We start from the raw sequence: 19,759 nt of genomic DNA, 5'->3' as shown, positions 1-19,759 counted from the left end.
TGTGCTCATAAAAGTTACCCAGACCTTTCGTCCAAGGTATCTAGGACCTTATACCATCGAATCGGTGATAAATCCGGTGGCCGTCAAGTTAGTCTTACCTTACTTACTTACTCATCCTTATTGACACTAGGGGCTTAAGTACGAGTCAATGTCCTGGCTAACTGTAAGTTTTGATGTTTGCTATTCCAATTGCTCCTTTAATTACTATCTGCTTTGGCAACTGTATTACTAATCTGAAAGACTCTGAGCGCTGCATTTTTCGTTGCGTCTCACGGGTGCTTCATGTATCTGTGCCTCTCATTGCGCTGTGATGGTTGATGCCCCATGCCCGACCTCGATCCTTGCTTGTAACCTTGAACTGTCCGCTGTATAGCAGAACTACTGTGCCACTTGCGGTCGGGCCTACATTTGACTGTCTGCGCATGCACCTCTCCAGCCTAATTATACTGTACTATGCATATTGCGTAGTTGCCACCCCCTGCCTGGACATACTTCCTTGCTTATATTAAGTTATACAATGTGTATTGATTGTGTGTATTGTGTATGCCTGTGCATAATCCCTTTCTTATATTAAGTTATACAATGTGTACTACTCGTCAATGCCCCACTGAGCGGCTGTCAGTCACGGCATAAGCATTCACACTAAGTTTCTCAATGTGACGGCACTGTGCCTCTTGAGGTCGGTCACCACTCTAGTCGTCTCCCATGTGCCTTACCACCCATTGTCGTATCGCCCCCTGTTTAGTCTGGTCGCCGTGCCTTAGCCGTACATTAGCTACATTAGCCTTAGCCTTGTTGCACATGCACCTTGCCAGCATATTTGATCCGTATCTACTGTGCTCTTGGTCGGTTGCCATTCTTGCCTCAGCATCCACACTAGGACAGTCAATACGCTACAGCCTGCGTACCCTGCCTCTAGCGGTAGGTCGACACTTTTCAACGTTAAATACATGCCATGCTACCCATTATTGCTCCTGCTATGCTCAACGTGTTCACTGTGCACTCTGATGCGCTTGCTGCAGTCTGATAACTAACTGATTTGCATTCACTATGCCAGACGATGCTTGTGAACTGTACCCTACTTTGCTCATTGCGCGCCCATAGGTTGCCTTCTCTATGCCAGTTGCTACCCCTGTGCACCAGCCCATCCTGAATCCTACGGCTCTCTTCTACCCTATAGATTCTGACACATGTTTTCGGTTTGTTAACCCTCTGCCCACCTTGGTTTCACGCTACCACTTACTGAGTATCTAAAATGCACAGTACTGGTGCTACCCACCATCACCTTTTGTTCACATATGCTACTGCACCTAAGCATACACACTTGCCTAGTTTACACCCGGCTGCTTACCTGTCGGTCACGCTGCAGGTTTTAATCTGGTCCCTGCTCTGTTCCAGTAGCACACTGCTTAACGCCCTGCCCGCACTCTTTCACAGTGCCACATCGTCTCCCAAACCACAGTTCGTACCTACCATGACAGATCCCAATCCTTATCTAAACGAGCCAGCCCTTTGGTTACGTCATTTCGCTACCAAACCTACCCCCAACCAACCTTGCCCTACATCCTCCAGAAATTTGAGGCTCGGCTCGCGCCTGCACCACCCTCATCGCCAGCAATCTCCAACAATTAACAACTCAACCACACCTGCCCTCCAAAACATTGTGCGGGGCTCAGACATTCAGAACCCGGCTGCTATCTCACTATCCCTTCTACACCATGCATACTCCGCCGCCAATTGCACAATATTGCCTTACCACCCTTCATCTACCTTGCCCTATCCACCCAGCCTACCATGTGCTCCATCAGTCAGAAATCAAAGATTAGCCTTAAGATGTCGTCACTGGTCATACCACCAGAACAACCTTGCGACTGACAAAATGTCCAACTCTGGCAAAAACAATACCATAGTACACGCGACTCCGATAGCTGACAGTGCATCCCATGCACATGACACCTCGATCTCTAATATCAAAGGTGCACTCATCAATGCACGCTCCATCCCGGCGCATGCTCTAGATATTGCAGATCTCATTGTCACTGAAAACCTCGACTTTCTTGCAATCACAGAAACCTGGCTGCATGCAGCCTCTGGTCCCACCTTGAACCTGGCCATTCCTGACAACTACTCAATCATCAGGTGTGACAGAGACACTAGCCAAACTAAGGGCGGGGGACTGGCCTTCATATTTAAGAGCTCGCTTAACATCAGAGCTGCCAATAGCCTTAAGCTGCCCTCAGCGAAACTACTGTCCATTAAACTACCTATCACACCCAACCAAACGCCCACAGTACATCTTATCTACAGCCCCCCCCCAGACCTATCTCTTCATTTGTAGAAGACATATCCTCTATCCTAGCTTCTACTACTAAGCCTGACTCTCAAATTATTATTTTGGGTGACCTTAATCTAGGCTACCAGGATAAGAATGACCCCAAAGCCACCGACCTAGAAAATGTCCTTGCCGACTTTGGCCTTACCCAACATGTTAATGAGCCTACCCACATCAAAGGTCGCACTCTAGACTGGGTTTCTGACATCAACTGTGCACTTAGCGTCACTTCTGTGTCGCCTGCGCTTGGTCCCATCACCACAAAATATCTTTCTCCATTAACTCCAGTCCCCCTGTAGTTAAACCCAACCTTGCTACTCCCACATATACACGCAATAAAAAGGACATTACGGTTGAGAAACTACTCCCGCTCATCCTCCCTCTACTGAACTCGGTGTCTTCCACCTGCTCGGACCCCACAGCACTAGTTGACAGCTATAACAGCGCCATGCTTAAAGCCCTCAATACTATCGCTCCCATCAAATGGCGCAAACAAAAACCACGGCTCACACCTTACTTATGTGACCTACGTAAAGAAAAAAGGAAAGCTGAGGCTCACTGGAAAAGCGTACCCTCGCTAATCAACAAAAGTAACCTTCTGTCAGCCTCACTGACCTACAAAGAAGCTATCCTAGCTGCAAAAAAGGAAGTGTACAACAAAAGGCTAATTCAAGCCCAATCAAACACCAATGAACTCTTCAAGATCCTCAAGGAACTTAAATCTCCTATTGCCCCACTTGATACGTGTATCCCTGAGTGGTGCGCTAATATTCAAAAAGCATTGCTAGACAAAATTGCCCTGCTCCACACCAAAATCAATGCAAAAAAAGCCTCCTTTCTGACTCAACTGGCAACCCCATGCTCTACAAAACCCCCGCACCTAAACACGCCTTTAAACCGTTGCGTTTCGCACCTCTCACCATCAAGGAAGTTGAAAATATCATTACAAAGCTCAAGCCCTCCAACTGCCAAGGTGACGCTTTCCCAGCTCCAATCATAAAGGAAGCTGCACATGATCTCGCCCCATTCATTACTTCATTCATTAACGCATTCATTTGAATCGGGAACTGTACCCGACAACCTCAAGGATGCCTGGGTCATCCCATTAATCAAAAAACCTAATCTTGACCCCAGTAATCCTTCTAACTACAGGCCCATCACCACGGTACCCTACCTTCTCAAAATTCTCGACCAAGCAGCCTATCTCCAAATCCAGGATTACCTCGAAAACAACAATCTCCTAGGGCTTAGACAAACTGGGTTCCGTCCTAGACACGGCACGGAAACTGCATTAATAGACCTAAAAACTCAAATCGAGGATCTGAAAGACAAGGGCAAACAGGTGCTCCTGCTCCTTCTTGACCTCTCAGCAGCCTTTGATCCGGTCGATCATCAAATCCTCTGTCACCACCTTAGGATTGCTGCTCACTTCTCTGAGGCTTCCATATCGTGGATCAGCTCCTTCTTATCAAACAGAACCAAGAGGGTCTTCTCTCCCCTCGTTGCTGCCGATCCAGCCCACGTCCCGTGCGGAGTCCCACAAGGATCCTGCGGATCTCCCACACTTTACAACGTCTTTACTAAACAACGCTTTGATATACTTGACTATCTGGGATTTTCTTACACTAATTATGCGGATGACACACAGATACTCATCCCTATCACTGGTGATTATGCAACAGACGCCAAAGCTCTTAACACAGTCTATACTGTCATTCAGGCCTGGATGGCTCATCATGGGCTCTGCCTTAATGATGAAAAAACAGAGCTAATCATCCTAGGCTCCCAATCTAAATTTACCAAGCTTGACCCCAAATACAACTCCTTTAGTATTGACGGGAACGACATCAAAGTCACCAACGTCACAAAAACTTTGGGAATATATCTTGACTCCACCTTATCCCTCTATAGACAAACCAACGCAGTTGTCTCGGCCTCATCCTATACCTGTAAACTGATCACAGCTTGTCGCCCATTTCTGACAACTGGCAATTGTCTGATTCTAGCCAGAACCCTTATCATGTCTAAAATCGACTATTGCAACGCCCTCTACCTAGGGACTAGTCAAGAAAACCTTGATAAACTCCAGGTTACGCAGAACAACGCCATAAGGGCAGCGCTTAACATACCCAGGCGCTCTCATATCTCCAACACTAGACGCAACTTGCACTGGCTACCTATTTCTCTTCGTATATCTCTCAAAGCACTCGTGCTTACTCACAAGGCCCAGAACAACGCAGCCCCTGCTTACCTGTCTACGTGCTTCACACAACACACAGCAGCCAGACCACTGAGATCTGCCCAGACACACACACTGGTGATCCCCAGTTTCAAACTACGGACAGCTGGTGGTGCTAGTTTTCCAGTCCTTGCAGCGAAGCTTTGGAAATCACTTGCTAACGCTCTGAGAAACGTGCCTTATTGCTATTCCTTCAAAGCTAAAACTAAACAGTGGCTACATGAACAGGATGCCTTAGCCCTTACACTACACTCCCACAGCTAACCCTACGGGACTCTGCTCATAGACTGACCTCATACTGAGATTTTCCTGAACTTTTGTATATTTGTCTAAACGTATATTGTATGTATTTATTTGCTGGAACTGTAATTATCACTTTTCTTCTCCTGTTTTTACTCTACTTTGAACACGTTGTAAATTGATTACAATGTAAATTTGTTCTCTTGTGTCTATGTTGTAACTTGTAACTGCCTCCTAAACATGCGCCCAGAAGCCCCTGGGCAAGGTGCGCACTAAAATAAAACAAATACAAATACCAAGCAAGCAAATTCATCCGGTGTTCCATGTGTCACTTGTAAAACCTGTACAACCAGGAACCCAAGTCTTAACACCACCAAAACCTGTGCTAGTTGATGGAGAGCCTGAATTTGAAGTTAAAAACCTCCTGGATGCGAAACGTACCAGATCTAAGCTATACTATTTAGTGGACTGGAAAGGGTACGGGCCTCAAGACAGAACTTGGGAACCAAATTAACATATTCACGCACCACGTCTGATTAAGAGGTTTCACCTGGATAACCCCACCAAACCCGGACCGGACGGAAATGATACCATGAAAGGGGTATAGTGCTGTCATGACCACTATGAGGGGGCACAAGTTGTGCCACAAGCAGGCTCCCACCAGAACCCTGGGGGCCTTAGAACCACTGCAAAAGGCCTCCTGGAGCCAGTCCTGGCGTCTTTGGCACCAGGCTCATATATAGGAAGGAAGGGCTGTTCAAACTAGGTCCCATTTATGTACATGGGCCTTTAAATCCAACATGGAAGCACCCACACAGTCTAGTTCTAAGAACCAGCCATGCGGTCTAGTGTTTGGGTGTGGCAGGCCTGGAACTACTTTCCCTGGTACTACTTTACCTGGGCTATATAAACCACACCCTGACTGCAGAACACGCTTCAAGTTATTCTGCAACCCGCAGCGTGACGCTCTCCGTGTCCAGCTCCTGGTCTTCAGCATCTTCCTGTAATCCTACAAGAACAAGATTATTCTGTTTTACCTGAGAAATCACCATCCAGCAGTCAGCATCTCAACTGGGCTGCAATCTGTCGAAACCAAGAGAAGAAGAAACATCACTCACCTGTGAGTACTAGCTTAAGGACTTCCAGCAAACCGCTACCACAGCTGCTGTACGAACATTGCGACCTGCAATAACGAGAAAGGGAAAAACAATATTAGAATGCGCGCTTCCAAAACATCTAATTCCATCAGTCTTACCTGAATTCCATCGCGCTACGCCACGCTTCCATCCGGAGCACCACAGCAACATCTGCAAAGGAAAAGAGACATATTCAGGTTCACTTTCAATATTAAACAACCGCACAGCGCTGTACTTACCTTAACGGATTCCGGGGGCCTGTTTTTCATCGTGCTCTCATCCTCTCGCAGCACCACAGCAGCCTGTGAGGAGAAGAAGAAGAAAACACAGGTTAGCTTTAAAAGACAATAAAGGCGCTGCGCTTCGCGCTTTCTCTTACCTAGAAAACGTGCCTCTCCATCCGGCACGCCAGCATCAAGACCTTTGCACCTGAAAAGAAGGAGATAAAGACATTAACGAATTCCCACCATAAACAGAAGACTTACAATTAAACATACTTGCCTACCAGCAGATTCGGGGTCACAGCAGGCCTGGGCCCAAGGAAGGCGTACTGCACCAGTGTACTTGCCAGCAAACGTCAAGCGCCCCTGCACAAGAAACACAGGACGGATAGCTCACCCTACAAATAACTAAGATTCATTATTCAGTACTGGGCAACTACGCATCCAGAAATCCAGATCTCAGAGCCTTCCAGACGCCCCCGGGGATATCAGGTGAGCGTAACAAAAGGAAAGATGGGTAATCTAATGACAAGTAAGGTTTTGACTTTGAACTTTAAATCCCCCAAAAATAGGGAGAGAGCCAGTGCTGTTAAAGGCTGGTTATTTCTAATTTATATTGTCCAAATACAGCGGGCAACCTCCAAATCCGGATATATGCAAATATAAAAACAAATAAATGCTGAGAAACTACTCACAAAGAGATGAAGAAGCTGAACTTCTATTTTCTGGATCCAGCACCCAGATGGAAAATGCACCAGTTGAAATAACAAAATCATTGCGCAAATTATTTTTACAACAAGGTAAATTACTGAAACAAGAATTATCACGCTGGTGGTAGATAAAAACTTTAGAAAAATATTTACAAGTAGGTCGAATACCACGTGGACTACTTATTTGTATCTTTCTGCCATTTGAAGAGGATGACATTGAGGGACTGCAAGATTGGGAAGATCTGTTGACCACTACTTCTAAAGAAATGATTCAAAGACTAATACATAACGCTAAAAAGCAACATGACAAGCTCATCAAGGATATTACTCAAATAAAGGAAGACATAGAAACACTCAATATCCCAGAAAAAACATTCAAAAACGATCAAATTTTGGACATTATAGATCATTACTCATAACAAATTAAGATAAAAAAACAGACAATTCCTACGTGACGAACTAGACTATAAATTCAAAGGAGTCTACACTTTTGATAAACGCCCAAACACAAAGACCAAACAACATCCTACAACAACTCAACCGCAAGCAACTCAACCAATAACACCACAATCATCAGACACAGATACAATAAGTGATACAGACCAAGAAGCAGTTACTCAAGCACTACTTGACAAACAACAAGCGGATCAAGCAATCCCCTCTCAACCATCAACCTCATCTTTAACTAAATCATCTTTTTAGAAGAGTTCATACAACAAAAACAAATGAGAAATTACCCCAGAGCATACATAAACAGAGGAAATAATGTGACACCAAGTCAAGGACTAAGAGAGGCAGAAGGTGGAGAGGATTCAAAAACAAAATCAGGCAAATCAAAAGTGGGAGTACAAACAAGATTCCAGAATCAACTGCCACAATGCAAAACCTAGTGGTTAACCTTACAAATAAAGATCTTTCCTCACATCTCATCATGGCATTAAATAAGGGACTACATTTTTGTCCAACAAATCAATATGACTTTTTCTACTACAGTAGACCTTTTTCAGTTCTGTAGAAAATTGAAATTAAAGAAATATTTTGCACACACTGAAATGCTGAAACAACCAACCGGCCAAAGTATACCATCTCCAGATCTGACTGTTGAACATGTGGAACAGACGGTTGACCTACCGGACCCAAATGTCTTATATACATTGGATTCTTTTGCACAAGAACAAGAAATAAGTATGGGTCTCTCAGAAACAACTCTTCTCAAACCAAAGTCTAAATTTCTACCAATATTAGCAGCATGCAACGCAATTGACATGTTCTTTAAAGCCACACAACCTGACCTACGATCCATCTATCTACAAGGAAGTTAGAAAAAGATTCACCACAACCTCAATTTCCCTAAAAAAATGGCATTGCAGGAATTACAGGCAGACAAGAACACTATAGTTAAAACATCAGACAAAGGAGGGAACATCAAACTCCTGAGAACGGAAGATTACATAAAGATAGCAATGAACACCTTGAAGATATCAAATGTTACGAGAAACTACAGAAAAACCCAATTCCACAACTACAAGAAGATTGGAAGATTATGAGTCAAAATTGGAGCGATAACAGATTATTAACAGATGAAGAACACCTGTACATGAGCATATATTTCCCCATCATCTCCACAATCTACTTTGTACCCAAAATCCATAAAACATTCACAGATCTACCACCATGCCAGCCCATCATTAACAGCATTGGATCTCTCACTGAAAGAATATCCGAATACAAAGACCATCTGTTAGGGAGAATTCTCATTTCATGGCTAATTTCCCTTACCTATAGAGTTCCCCCAGCAGCTTTGCTGTATTTGAAGGGTTTGTTTCTTTTTACCTGCTAAGAGTGAGACTCTTTTTCCCACTCTTAGGCATTTTTGGTATGTGTGTTCTAGGCTATTTTTGTGTTTAATGCCTATGGGATCTTTTCTCTCACCCATAGGAACCATCTTTATGCACATGTGTCACACAGCACCCTCCGAGCCGTGACACAGGGGTGTCGTAGCGACCCCCAAACATAGACTCCATACCCTGGGACTGATTACTGTCTCCCAGGGCATGTAAAGTACCCATTGACTTTACTAGTCGATAAGCAACAATATTTTTATTTTCAATAAGCAACTTTACAAACAGACCCAAGGAACCGCCTTGGGTGCCAAGTTTGCCCCATTGTATGCCAACCTTTACATGGGGCATTACGAACTTGAGCACGCATGGAAACACCAAGCATTCAGAAAGAACAACAATGAGATTTTCTGGGGGCAATACATTGATGACATTATTATGATTTGAATGGCACCTTACCACAATTGCATGATTACTTTATTTATCTTAACAATAACACATATAATTTAAAACTCACTACACAACACAGCCAATCACACATCAACTTTTTGGATCTTAACCTTTACATCCAAGCAAACATGATCCACACCACCTTGTATATTAAACCAACTTCGGTCAACAATATATTACACGCAACCAGCATTCACCCCACCCATGTCATCCAAAACATACCTTATAGAGAAATGCTGAGAGTCAAGCGAAACTGTACTACCAAAGAAGAATTTGAGAAACATGTGTCTAACACCATGCAAAACTTCAGAAAATGAGGATACAGTCAGAATCTTTTAAAAAAGAGTTATCACAAAACCTTAACCAAGACCACAGAGCATCTTCTACAGGATACAACACACACGCATGCAAAAGCCAGTCAACAAAAAAAATAATTCATCAAAACCTACAGTACAAACACTAACATCATCAAAAAAATACTTGTAAAAAACTGGAACATACTGAAAGTGGACTCCGATCTTCAGAACATGCTGGATGACTATCCTAATATCACTTTTCTAAAAACAAAACATTTGAAAGACAAGTTAAGTCCATCTTACCTCCAGTACAAAAAAATCACAACCAGTGATGACAGAACCGATGTGGCTACAACCACCACTACAGGGCAACTACAAATGTGGCCAATGCCAAGTTTGCAAATATTCAGAAAACGCCAAAACCACTATTCAAATACCTAATGGAACACAAGCAGCAATCAAGCAACTGATTAATTGCAACAGCAAAAATGTGATCTATGCTATAAAATATGTATGCAATCGACATTATATAGGCAGTACCATCAGGACATTAAAAACCAGGATTGGAGGACACATCACAGCCATCATCAAACAAGACCTAAGATCGCCATTTGCTACACACTTTCAAGAACAACACAATCGGGAACAACTTTCTCATCTAACATTCTTTGGAATAGAAAGGGTATCCCTCCTGTCAGGTCCTCACTCCTCTTGACAGGCGCAGAAGCAGCACAAACGCCTCCCTCCCCATTGAGTCTTGGCACCTGGGAAATTGACACCGCAGGCCTCCGCAACCCTCTGGGGAAAGAGGGTTAGGATCCGTCGAGTGGATGGGTAGAGGGAGTTCAGGATGACCGGAGAGAGGTTCGGGAAATAACAGTGGATGGGTAGGGGGAATTTAGGGTAACGTACTCCTCGACTCCTGTGCCGATCTTGCAGGTAATCGTTTGAAGGTACACCGCCCTCTCACACATTCACATCCTAGTGTCACACACTCAGCTCAGAGATTAATCTTTGGAAGGCTTTTGTATTGGAGCCTCTAACCAATAATCACCATTTGCTCTGGTGTTACGTTTGGTTTCACAATGCTTGCCTAATAAATCATGAATGGTATGCAAATCACAAGTACCCCACATTAACCCATGTGCAGGCAGCAAACAAATAACATGCGCGCAAAGTGCTAAAACACTTAGCTCTGGCTTCTGCGTGAGTTCGAGGTCCTTTGGCCTTTTCGTGTTGACGGGCTGTGATACGTCTCACCGGATCCGATTCAACAACAGGCTGTGAATAGTAAAACAAAGTCAATGCACGTACGTGCGAAAAAGCCGTTCCTTAAGAACGTTCCCTGCGGAGTTTAAAAGTATTAAGTGGTGCGGTTACTTCACCGCCTAGCCCACTCCAATTTAGGGTTAGTATTCATGCTCTGCATGCAACTAGCAATCAGGTTTTCCCGTGCTTTAAATCAGCCTAGGAACTTAGGTCTTGTAGCGGGTAGCGCGTCTCCCTCCAACAGAATGAATCAGCTTGCTCTAGATAAAACGTGTACTTAGCTTTTCATGTACGCGGGGCCGGGGATGTAGCAGGCGGGCGGCGCCCCGCGTAGGCGTGCCTCCTGGAGCTCGGGAAGAACACGTCCTCTCTTGCCGGTGACCAGGATTGCGAGCGGTGCTTCTTGGGCGCGGCTCGCGCATGCGCAGTAGCGCACGTGTGTTCCTGTTGCTCCCAGCAGGGCCGTGAAGCACACGGCCTGCTGGGAGATGTAGTTTCCGGGCGGTTCTCCATCCTTGGGCCTTCTTCCTGTAAAAAGGATGGAGAACACGCCTGGACAAGCTGCTGGCACCACCAAAAGCCCTCTTATCTCCTCCCAGGCCCCCCACAACACTGCCAATAGCTCCAGCCCTGACAGTACTCCCCCTCCCTCCAGCAGGCCCTGGTTTAGCAGGGTTTAACAGGTGAAACTGGCGGAGGAGTCGAGGAGCATGAACATTACCTGCGGGCTCCCAAGAGCGATCTTCTGGGCCGTACCCTTTCCAGTCCATCAAATACCATAGGAACCCCTGCCTCCGGCGTGAATCCAGGATATTGTGCACTTCGTATTCTGGGACGCCATCTATTAAGATAGGTGGGGGTCTTTTGGATCTTATGGAGGCTGGGGCTGGTTTTAACAAAGAGATGTGAATCACTGGGTGTATCTTCATGGATGAGGGTAGGATTAGTTTCAATGCCACAGGACCAACCAGAGCCTCAATTGGGAATGGACCAATGAAACGGGGGCAGAACTTGCGAGAACCTTGTATATGTAAATTGCGTGTCGAAAGCCACACTTGATCCCCCACCTCATATTGTGGACCTGATCTTCTTTTCTTGTCAGCATGATGTTTATAAGCTGCTTTGGCGAGATTTAAGTTGTGCTGTGCAGTTTGCCAGACGTACTCCAACTGTTTCTGCCTCTCACAGACTGCGGGTACCTTGGGTATTGATCCCTGAGGCACAGGCTGAAAGCGGGGATGATAGCCGTAGGCACAATAAAACGGGGTAACCTTGGTTGACGCATGTACTGCGTTGTTGTAAGCTAATTCGGCCAGCCAAATCACTTCTGCCCATTCGTTTTCTTTTCCTTGTGTTAGGCACCGCAAATACTGTTCCAAAGTTTGGTTTAGTCTCTCGGATTGACCATCGGTTTCTGGGTGGTAGCTAGTAGACAACCGAATCTCTATTCCTACAGATTTGCAAAACGCTTGCCAGAATCGTGAAGTGAACTGGGGTCCCCGATCTGAAACTATCCCATAAGGTAGGCTGTGGAGTCGTACCACATGTTGTAGAAATAAGTTCGCTATTGTGCTGGCGGTGGGAGTGCCCTTGCATGGTATAAAACGAGCCATCTTGGTTAAATAGTCCACCACAACCAGGATAGCTGAAAATCCTTGACTAGGTGGCAGATCAACAATTAAATCCAAAGACACTGTATGCCACGGTGCTGGAGGAGTAGGAAGGGGTTGCAATGTACCCGCAGGTTTCTTGTGTTCGGTCTTATTTCTCAAACAAGTTTCACATCCTGATATGTATTGTTGCACATCCTTTTGTAAGCTAGGCCACCAGAAATGGCGCATGAGTAGCTCCTTGGTTTTCAGTGCTCCAGGATGTCCCACGAAAGGAGAGTCATGGCACCACTTAATAGCTTGTTGTCAAAGTGGTATAGTAGGCAAGTATAGTGCAGACTTGTAAAATGGCAATCCTTCCTTGATGGTCAGCTCTTGACCTCCACTAGCCCATCGTACCAGATCCTGTGCAGACATAGCTTTCCAAATTTTTTCAAATATGATGTCTACCACCACACTTCCCACTACGCGGATTGGGTCCACAATTGGTTTTGGCTCTTCTAAGTTTTTTGACAGAATTGAATTTGACTCTGGATACCGAGATAGTATATCCGCCTTCCGATTTTCCACTCCAGGTCGATATGTGACGACGAAGTCATATTCTGAGAACTGCAAAGCCCATCTAAGTTGTCTCGGACTAAGGGCTCTGGCGGATTTCAAGAATTGTAAATTTCGATGATCAGTATAGGTGGTGATTGGATGGCGAGCTCCCATGAGGTAATGACGCCACTCGTCGAAGGCTACTTTAATAGCTAACAACTCCTTATCTGCAATTACGTAATTTTGTTCAGCTGGTAGTAATGTTTGTGAATAATAAGCAACTGGATGTAATTGTCCAGTACTGTCTCGCTGCGACAGGATAGCACCCAACGCATAACTAGATGCGCCAGTTTCTATGATATAAGGCTTAGCAGGGTCTGGATGCTGCAGGACAGGCGCTGTCACAAATGCTTCTTTCAAGACTTGGAAACTAGCTTCGGCCTTTTCGTTCCACTGGAATGGAACACCTTTTTGCAACAATTGAGTGATGGGTTGTACCTTCTTAGCGAAACCTTCGATAAACCGGCGGTAGAAATTGGCAAATCCCAATACTGTCTGCACATCTTTCACGGAACCTGGGGAGGGCCAGTTGGCAATGGCCTGCACTTTCTTTTGATCCATGGTGATTCCTTGAGGTGATAAGATAAATCCTAAAAACTCAGCTGTGGTTTGGTGAAATTGGCATTTCTCAAGTTTCGCATACAACTTATGTTCACGCAACCTCTGTAAAACAGCCTTCACATGACCCTGATGTTCCGCAGCATTGTGAGAATAGATTAGGATGTCGTCGATGTATACGATGGCAAAAACATCTAGATAACCCCGTAACACCTCATCTAAGAAGTATTGAAATGCTGCAGGGGCATTACACAGCCCAAAGGGCATGACCTGATATTCGTACAGGCCGAACTTGGTCCGAAAGGCTGTTTTCCATTTGTCGCCCTCTCTGACGCGTACTAAATGATACGCGCCTCGCAAATCTAACTTCGTGTATATAGTGGTTCCCCGTACCTGGTCTAATAACACGGGAATCAGAGGCAGCGGGTATCGGTTCTTGATGGTGATGCGGTTGATCGCCCTATAATCAATACAAGTTCTTAGGTCTCCGTTTTTTTTTGGTATGAAGAACAAAGGAGAGGATACAGGGGATGTTGAATGCCGTATGAAACGGTTTGCCAGGTTGGTTTCGATGTACTCCTTCAGGTGTTCGTTCTCGGCTTCGGTGAGTGCATAAATCCTACTACAAGGTAGCACCGCACCCGCTTCCAAGTCTATGCGACAGTCAAAAGGCCTGTGTTGTGGTAAGGTCTCGGCGGCCACCTTACTGAAGACATCCCGATACTCCTCATATTCCTCAGGTAGAACTACATCAGTACTGCCTCCTATGAAATGGGGACAACTTTCCTCCATGCTACAACTAGCCTGACAATACTCCGAGGAGAACTGTAGCGTTCCTGTGATCCAATCCACGACTGGATTATGGAGTCGTAGCCACGCTAAACCCAAAATGAACCCAAATTGAGGTGCCGTGATCACATCGAACTCGATGATCTCTCGATGTCTTTTTCCGCACTCGAGCTCCATGGGTTGCGTGTGTTGGGTGATTGGGCGTGAAACCAATGGCGATCCGTCCACTGACTTTACTGGTTCTGGCTGTTTCTTAGTTCTCAATGGAAGTCCTAGTCTTCTCGCTACTTGGTAATCCACGAAATTACCCGTGGCCCCGGAGTCGACCATTAGCGACACTGGTATACGTTTTCCTTGCACATTTAGATGACCGGCCAGCATTATGTGAACAGACGGAGTATGATGTACGTTTGCTAGCACCTTTGGGGTATCTTCAGCTCTGCTCGCCCTCACCCCCTTCATAGACGAGCTGCCGCGTTTCCCGACGAGATTCCTTTGATGGGTGGTTTATTTGTACATTCTCGGACAAAGTGGCCCGATTTACCACAATAGAGACATAATTTGTCTCTTCTTCTTCTCTCCTTCTCCTCTTTAGTCAAAGGGCCTCGTACAGTTCCGATCTGCATCGGTTCTTCGGTTCCTTTTTCTGACACCTTGTTGGGCTTTTGTTGATCTAGCCGGACCATAGGTTTATTGTCACATTTACGACGGTCCTGGCGACGTTCACTTTGTCTCTGGTCTAATCGTAGTGCCAGATCAATCATGGTAGAACAGTCTTCAGGCTGGGGGTCGACCTCTGCCACCAAATCCTTCAGCTCCTCTCTTAGACCCTGATAAAACAGGGCCATTCTTTTCTCCTGAGGCCAATCGGTCTCTACTGCTAACCGATTAAAGGCTGTCACATACGTCACCAAGTCCTTGCTTCCTTGTCTAAGCTGCAACAACTCCCGATCCTTAAGCAAGGTCGCAGCCCTGCGGTTGAATATTTTACCAAACTCTTCTAAAAATGTATCCCAGCTGTAAAACAAGGCATCGTCCTTGCGAACCAAAGGTGTCGCCCATGAAGCTGCATCTCCCGTCAGGTAGGATATCACGAATGCGGTATGAGATTGAGCAGTTCTGAACACTATGGGTTTGGTCAAAAAATGTAATTGGCACTGCATGATGAACTGGTCAAAGTTCTGCGGGTCCCCATGATACCCCTCAGGGGCAGCAAGTGGCAAAGTTGGCTCCATGGCTACCTGTACTTGTACTGGAGTTGGTGGGGGTTGTCTAGGCAAAGGCGTTGCTTGGGCCTGGGTCTGGATAGTCAGGGTATGAACTTGGCCTTCTAGATTCTGGTAATCCTGCCTGGTTGCCGCTAATTCGGCTTTCAAGTCTTGGAGAAGGGCTCCTACGTCCGCCATTATTGCGCTGCCTGGGCGCCAGAAGATACGTGGGCTCGCAATTCTGTCAGGTCCTCACTCCTCTTGACAGGCGCAGAAGCAGCACAAACACCTCCCTTCCCATTGAGTCTTGGCACCTGGGAAATTGACACCGCAGGCCTCCGCAACCCTCTGGGGAAAGAGGGTTAGGGTCCGTCGAGTGGATGGGTAGAGGCAGTTCAGGATGACCGGAGAGAGGTTCGGGAAATAACAGTGGATGGGTAGGGGGAAATTAGGGTAACGTACTCCTCGACTCCTGTGCCGATCTTGCAGGTAATCGTTTGAAGGTACACCGCCCTCTCACACATTCACATCCTAGTATCACACACTCAGCTCAGAGATTAATCTTTGGAAGGCTTTTGTATTGGAGCCTCTAACCAATAATCACCATTTGCTCTGGTGTTACGTTTGGTTTCACAACGCTTGCCTAATAAATCATGAATGGTATGCAAATCACAAGTACCCCACATTAACCCATGTGCAGGCAGCAAACAAATAACATGCACTCAAAGTGCTAAAACACTTAGCTCTGGCTTCTGCGTGAGTTCGAGGTCCTTTGGCCTTTTCATGTTGACGGGCTGTGATACGTCTCACCGGATCCGATTCAACAACAGGCTGTGAATAGTAAAACAAAGTCAATGCACGTGCGTGTGAAAAAGTCGTTCCTTAAGAACGTTCCCTGCGGAGTTTAAGATAGTTAAGTGGTGCGGTTACTTCACCGCCTAGCCCACTCCAACTTAGGGTTAGTATTCATGCTCTGCATGCAACTAGCAATCAGGTTTTCCCGTGCTTTAAATCAGCCTAGGAACTTAAGTCTTGTAGCGCGTCTCCCTCCAACAGAATGAATCAGCTTGCTCTAGATAAAACGTGTACTTAGCTTTTCATGTACGCGGGGACGGGGATGTAACAGGCGGGCGGTGCCCCGCGTAGGCATGCCTCCTGGAGCTCGGGAAGAAGACGTCCTCTCTTGCCGGTGACCAGGATTGCGAGCGGTGCTTCTTGGGCGCGGCTCGCACATGCGCAGTAGCGCGCGTGTGTTCCTGTTGCTCCCAGCAGGGCCATGAAGCACATGGCCTGCTGGGAGATGTAGTTTCCGGGCGGTTCTCCATCCTTGGGCCTTCTTCCTGTAAAAAGGATGGAGAACACACCTGGACAAGCTGCTGGCACCACCAAAAGCCCTCTTATCGCCTCCCAGGCCCCCCACAACACTGCCAATAGCTCCAGCCCTGACACCTCCCACCTAGAGGTAGAAATCTAGAAAAACTTGAGAAAATGAGAAGCAAATTGGATTTGCACTATGGATACGTACTACTCCGGTCTCAACACAGACCAGGAGCTATACCACTTTCTATGAAGGATACCATTATTACTGCATTATTTTATATTGTTCTTTACTCAGTCTGACAGTCTCTTCACTCTTAAAAATGTATCATGATTATCTTATCAATCTTTAACAATGTATCATGATTATCTTATCAATCTATGCAATGAATCCTTATGACTACTAGTCTAGCTTGAGCGATCATTCAAAACAAACCATTTTCAGCTTCTCAGCCTGTTCATAAGAAATTTCTATCACATTTACAAATGTTTCTTGTATACATTATAACCAAGACAAACCACGTTTTCCACCCAAAAAAGCAATCTACAAATATATTTAGTAATCAGACTTTCTTCAATGTAAGTAGTAATATTAGAGATGCAATAATTCGCCAGGTTCGTCTTCCCGAACTAAAATGGCTATCATACGTAAACAAAGCGTGATGCCATCACGCACGTATACGCGATGATGTCACAGTATGACATAAATAGCGGACATCTTGTTGTAGAGATCATTACTGCAATCGTACCATTGGAACAGAGCGTCTGAAGACCAAGTTATCTATTTTTCAGGTAAGCTCAGAATTCTAGCTATAACCCCTTTTTTACCTACCTTACTATGGTTAATCTAATGATGAGTAAGGTTCCCAGCAATTAATGACCACACTCTACTTAAGGTGCATATTATATGTTTCCAATTCTAGGGAAACTTTATGACCCAATAGCATCATTCATTATATCATTCAATTGGAGCCACAAGCATCCAACTTTTTTTCCAAACAGCCACCTAATTGTAAGTAAAATAATGTTCTCACATTTTGGCATTTAATATACATTGCTCAGAGACCATGAAAATTGGACTTTATTCTTGTTGTGACTTGGTTTTTGGATTCAAGTAAACTTTCTATCAACAATATAATAATATTGTATAAAACACAATAATAATATTGTAATAACACAACAAAGAGATGACAACAATGGACTAAATTGAGCAAATGCATTTACATTTTCTACATTTAAAACTGTACCTCCTGAAGAACCTCTAGACAAAAATAGCAGAGAAACACGTGTTGGGGAGCAGGCAACAATGTCAAATATACAATAAATATCTATGGGAGCATAAGACAAGGTTGAAGGGAAAAAGGCAAACTTTAGTCATATTATATTTTGAATGCAGTGAATCTGAACAAAAGAAACTTTTTCTTTTTCTGTTTGAAAGAAGATAATTAAAGAGTTTACTAATTCACCATTGTGATATCATCAATAAATATACAAGATTCAAGCAACCTTTCAAGACAATTATATTCCTTTTCATTGTGAAGTGTTCATTGAATTACCAAGGTGAAAGTGCAACTTTGGACTTTTTCCAACAAAAAGAAAGGGAAGAAGCAAGAGAAGACAAATACCTCTTATTCTGCGTAGTTGTGGAAGAGAAGAATAAACCAGGGGAAGGGAGTCACCCCCTCTAGTAGTTGTGAACATTGAAAGACTTGTGTACAGAAGGAAGAAGAAGAAACCAGGGGGAGGAAGTCCTCCCCTATCGTTGTTGCAAAGAGTGAAAGAAAGCCAGGGAAACAGGAACCCTTTCTCTGGAAACCGTGATAAGAATTGGCAAAGATCTCCTGTCCAGAAAGAGGAAAGCATCCTTCTGAACCCTCTACAGACATTATCCTTAGTTGAACATAAGTGTTAGGGACAGAAGTAGGTTTGACACGACGGTGGACTTTTATAATTTGCTGGACAGTCTCCTTCACAATAGGGATAGCTAGTTTTTTTCCCCTTTTCTTTTCATGAGAATTAAAGTGTATAACCAAAAGCATACCACCTTTTGTGTTGCTGCATTACCTTGGCACCCTTAAAGAACCCAGGCAAAAAGACAGGTTATAGTGTTCTGGAATACGTTTATTTTACTGTTCGAAAATAAATGTGTGATGCTATACACGTTTGTCAGGTGTGTCAAATGAATTCTTTTCGATTATCAGCTGAAATACTCTGTCAAAAGATTAACATTTTCTAAATTATGTTTTATGTTTTAGGCAAAGAATGAGAGGAGTCTTCAACAGCAGTTCTCTGGATACCAAGACCTGGGCAGACAGTCCACAAACACCCGACCTTTTCATCAATGTGGGCCACAAAAGGAAATTTCCAGTGCACAAATCACACTTCCCCGCAACTACTAAGCAAGCCTCTGCTATCCCGGGTGCCAAACTAATTGCAATATAGTCATGTCCTAGTTATTGCCTTTTCACAGTACATGGTCCCTTTGTCTCGGGTCGTTTTCCTTTTGCACGTTGACCCTACAAACCACATTTTCTGTCAGTAAGCGCTAAGAGAGCACAGCTGGGGTGGCTCAGATATAGTCAGTTGCCCATGATCACATGGCACATCTGTGAGAGGAGGCAAACATTTATGAGAAGTAATATGATGATATTGCCAGTAGGCAGTACAAAATTACAGGAATCTGTACTTTCAGTCTGCCAGAAAAGGATGTCTGCAGCATTCGCTGAAAAACCACAGTTGTATGAGGCCTTTTGCCCACCTCGGAGGAACATTGAAACCACCATGACCGCTTTAGACTATCACATAAGAAAATGTTTCAACACTTGATGATTTTTACAGCCATGTGTGTTTTGTTTTCATCTTGCATAGACTCCATACAAAAATAGTGTTCTTCTCCCTGAGTAGTACTATCCCAAAGAGGCTACACTCACATTTCTTGCCTCT

The 19,759-nt window shown here is 44.7% G+C and overlaps 1 protein-coding gene across 3 annotated transcripts in view; it reads left to right on the top strand.

Moving 5' to 3' along the window:
- LOC138453216 (protein FAM228B-like) overlaps positions 1-19,394 on the top strand; it is a 530,008-nt gene extending 510,614 nt beyond the window's left edge. For 2 of the 3 annotated variants that reach the window (XM_069605859.1, XM_069605858.1), the window contains one exon: positions 19,072-19,394. In XM_069605859.1, the coding sequence (XP_069461960.1) occupies positions 19,072-19,258 (187 nt within the window). In that variant the 3' untranslated portion in view covers positions 19,259-19,394. The remainder of the gene's footprint in view (positions 1-19,071) is intronic. The other variant, XM_069605862.1, reaches the window with a different exon arrangement.
- Positions 19,395-19,759: the final 365 nt, after the last annotated feature.

This window comes from Ambystoma mexicanum, chromosome 4p (assembly GCF_040938575.1).
Source record: "Ambystoma mexicanum isolate Mex_15411 chromosome 4p, UKY_AmexF1_1, whole genome shotgun sequence".
Taxonomy (NCBI): domain Eukaryota; kingdom Metazoa; phylum Chordata; class Amphibia; order Caudata; family Ambystomatidae; genus Ambystoma; species Ambystoma mexicanum.
This window is presented reverse-complemented; position numbering and strand designations above follow the sequence as displayed.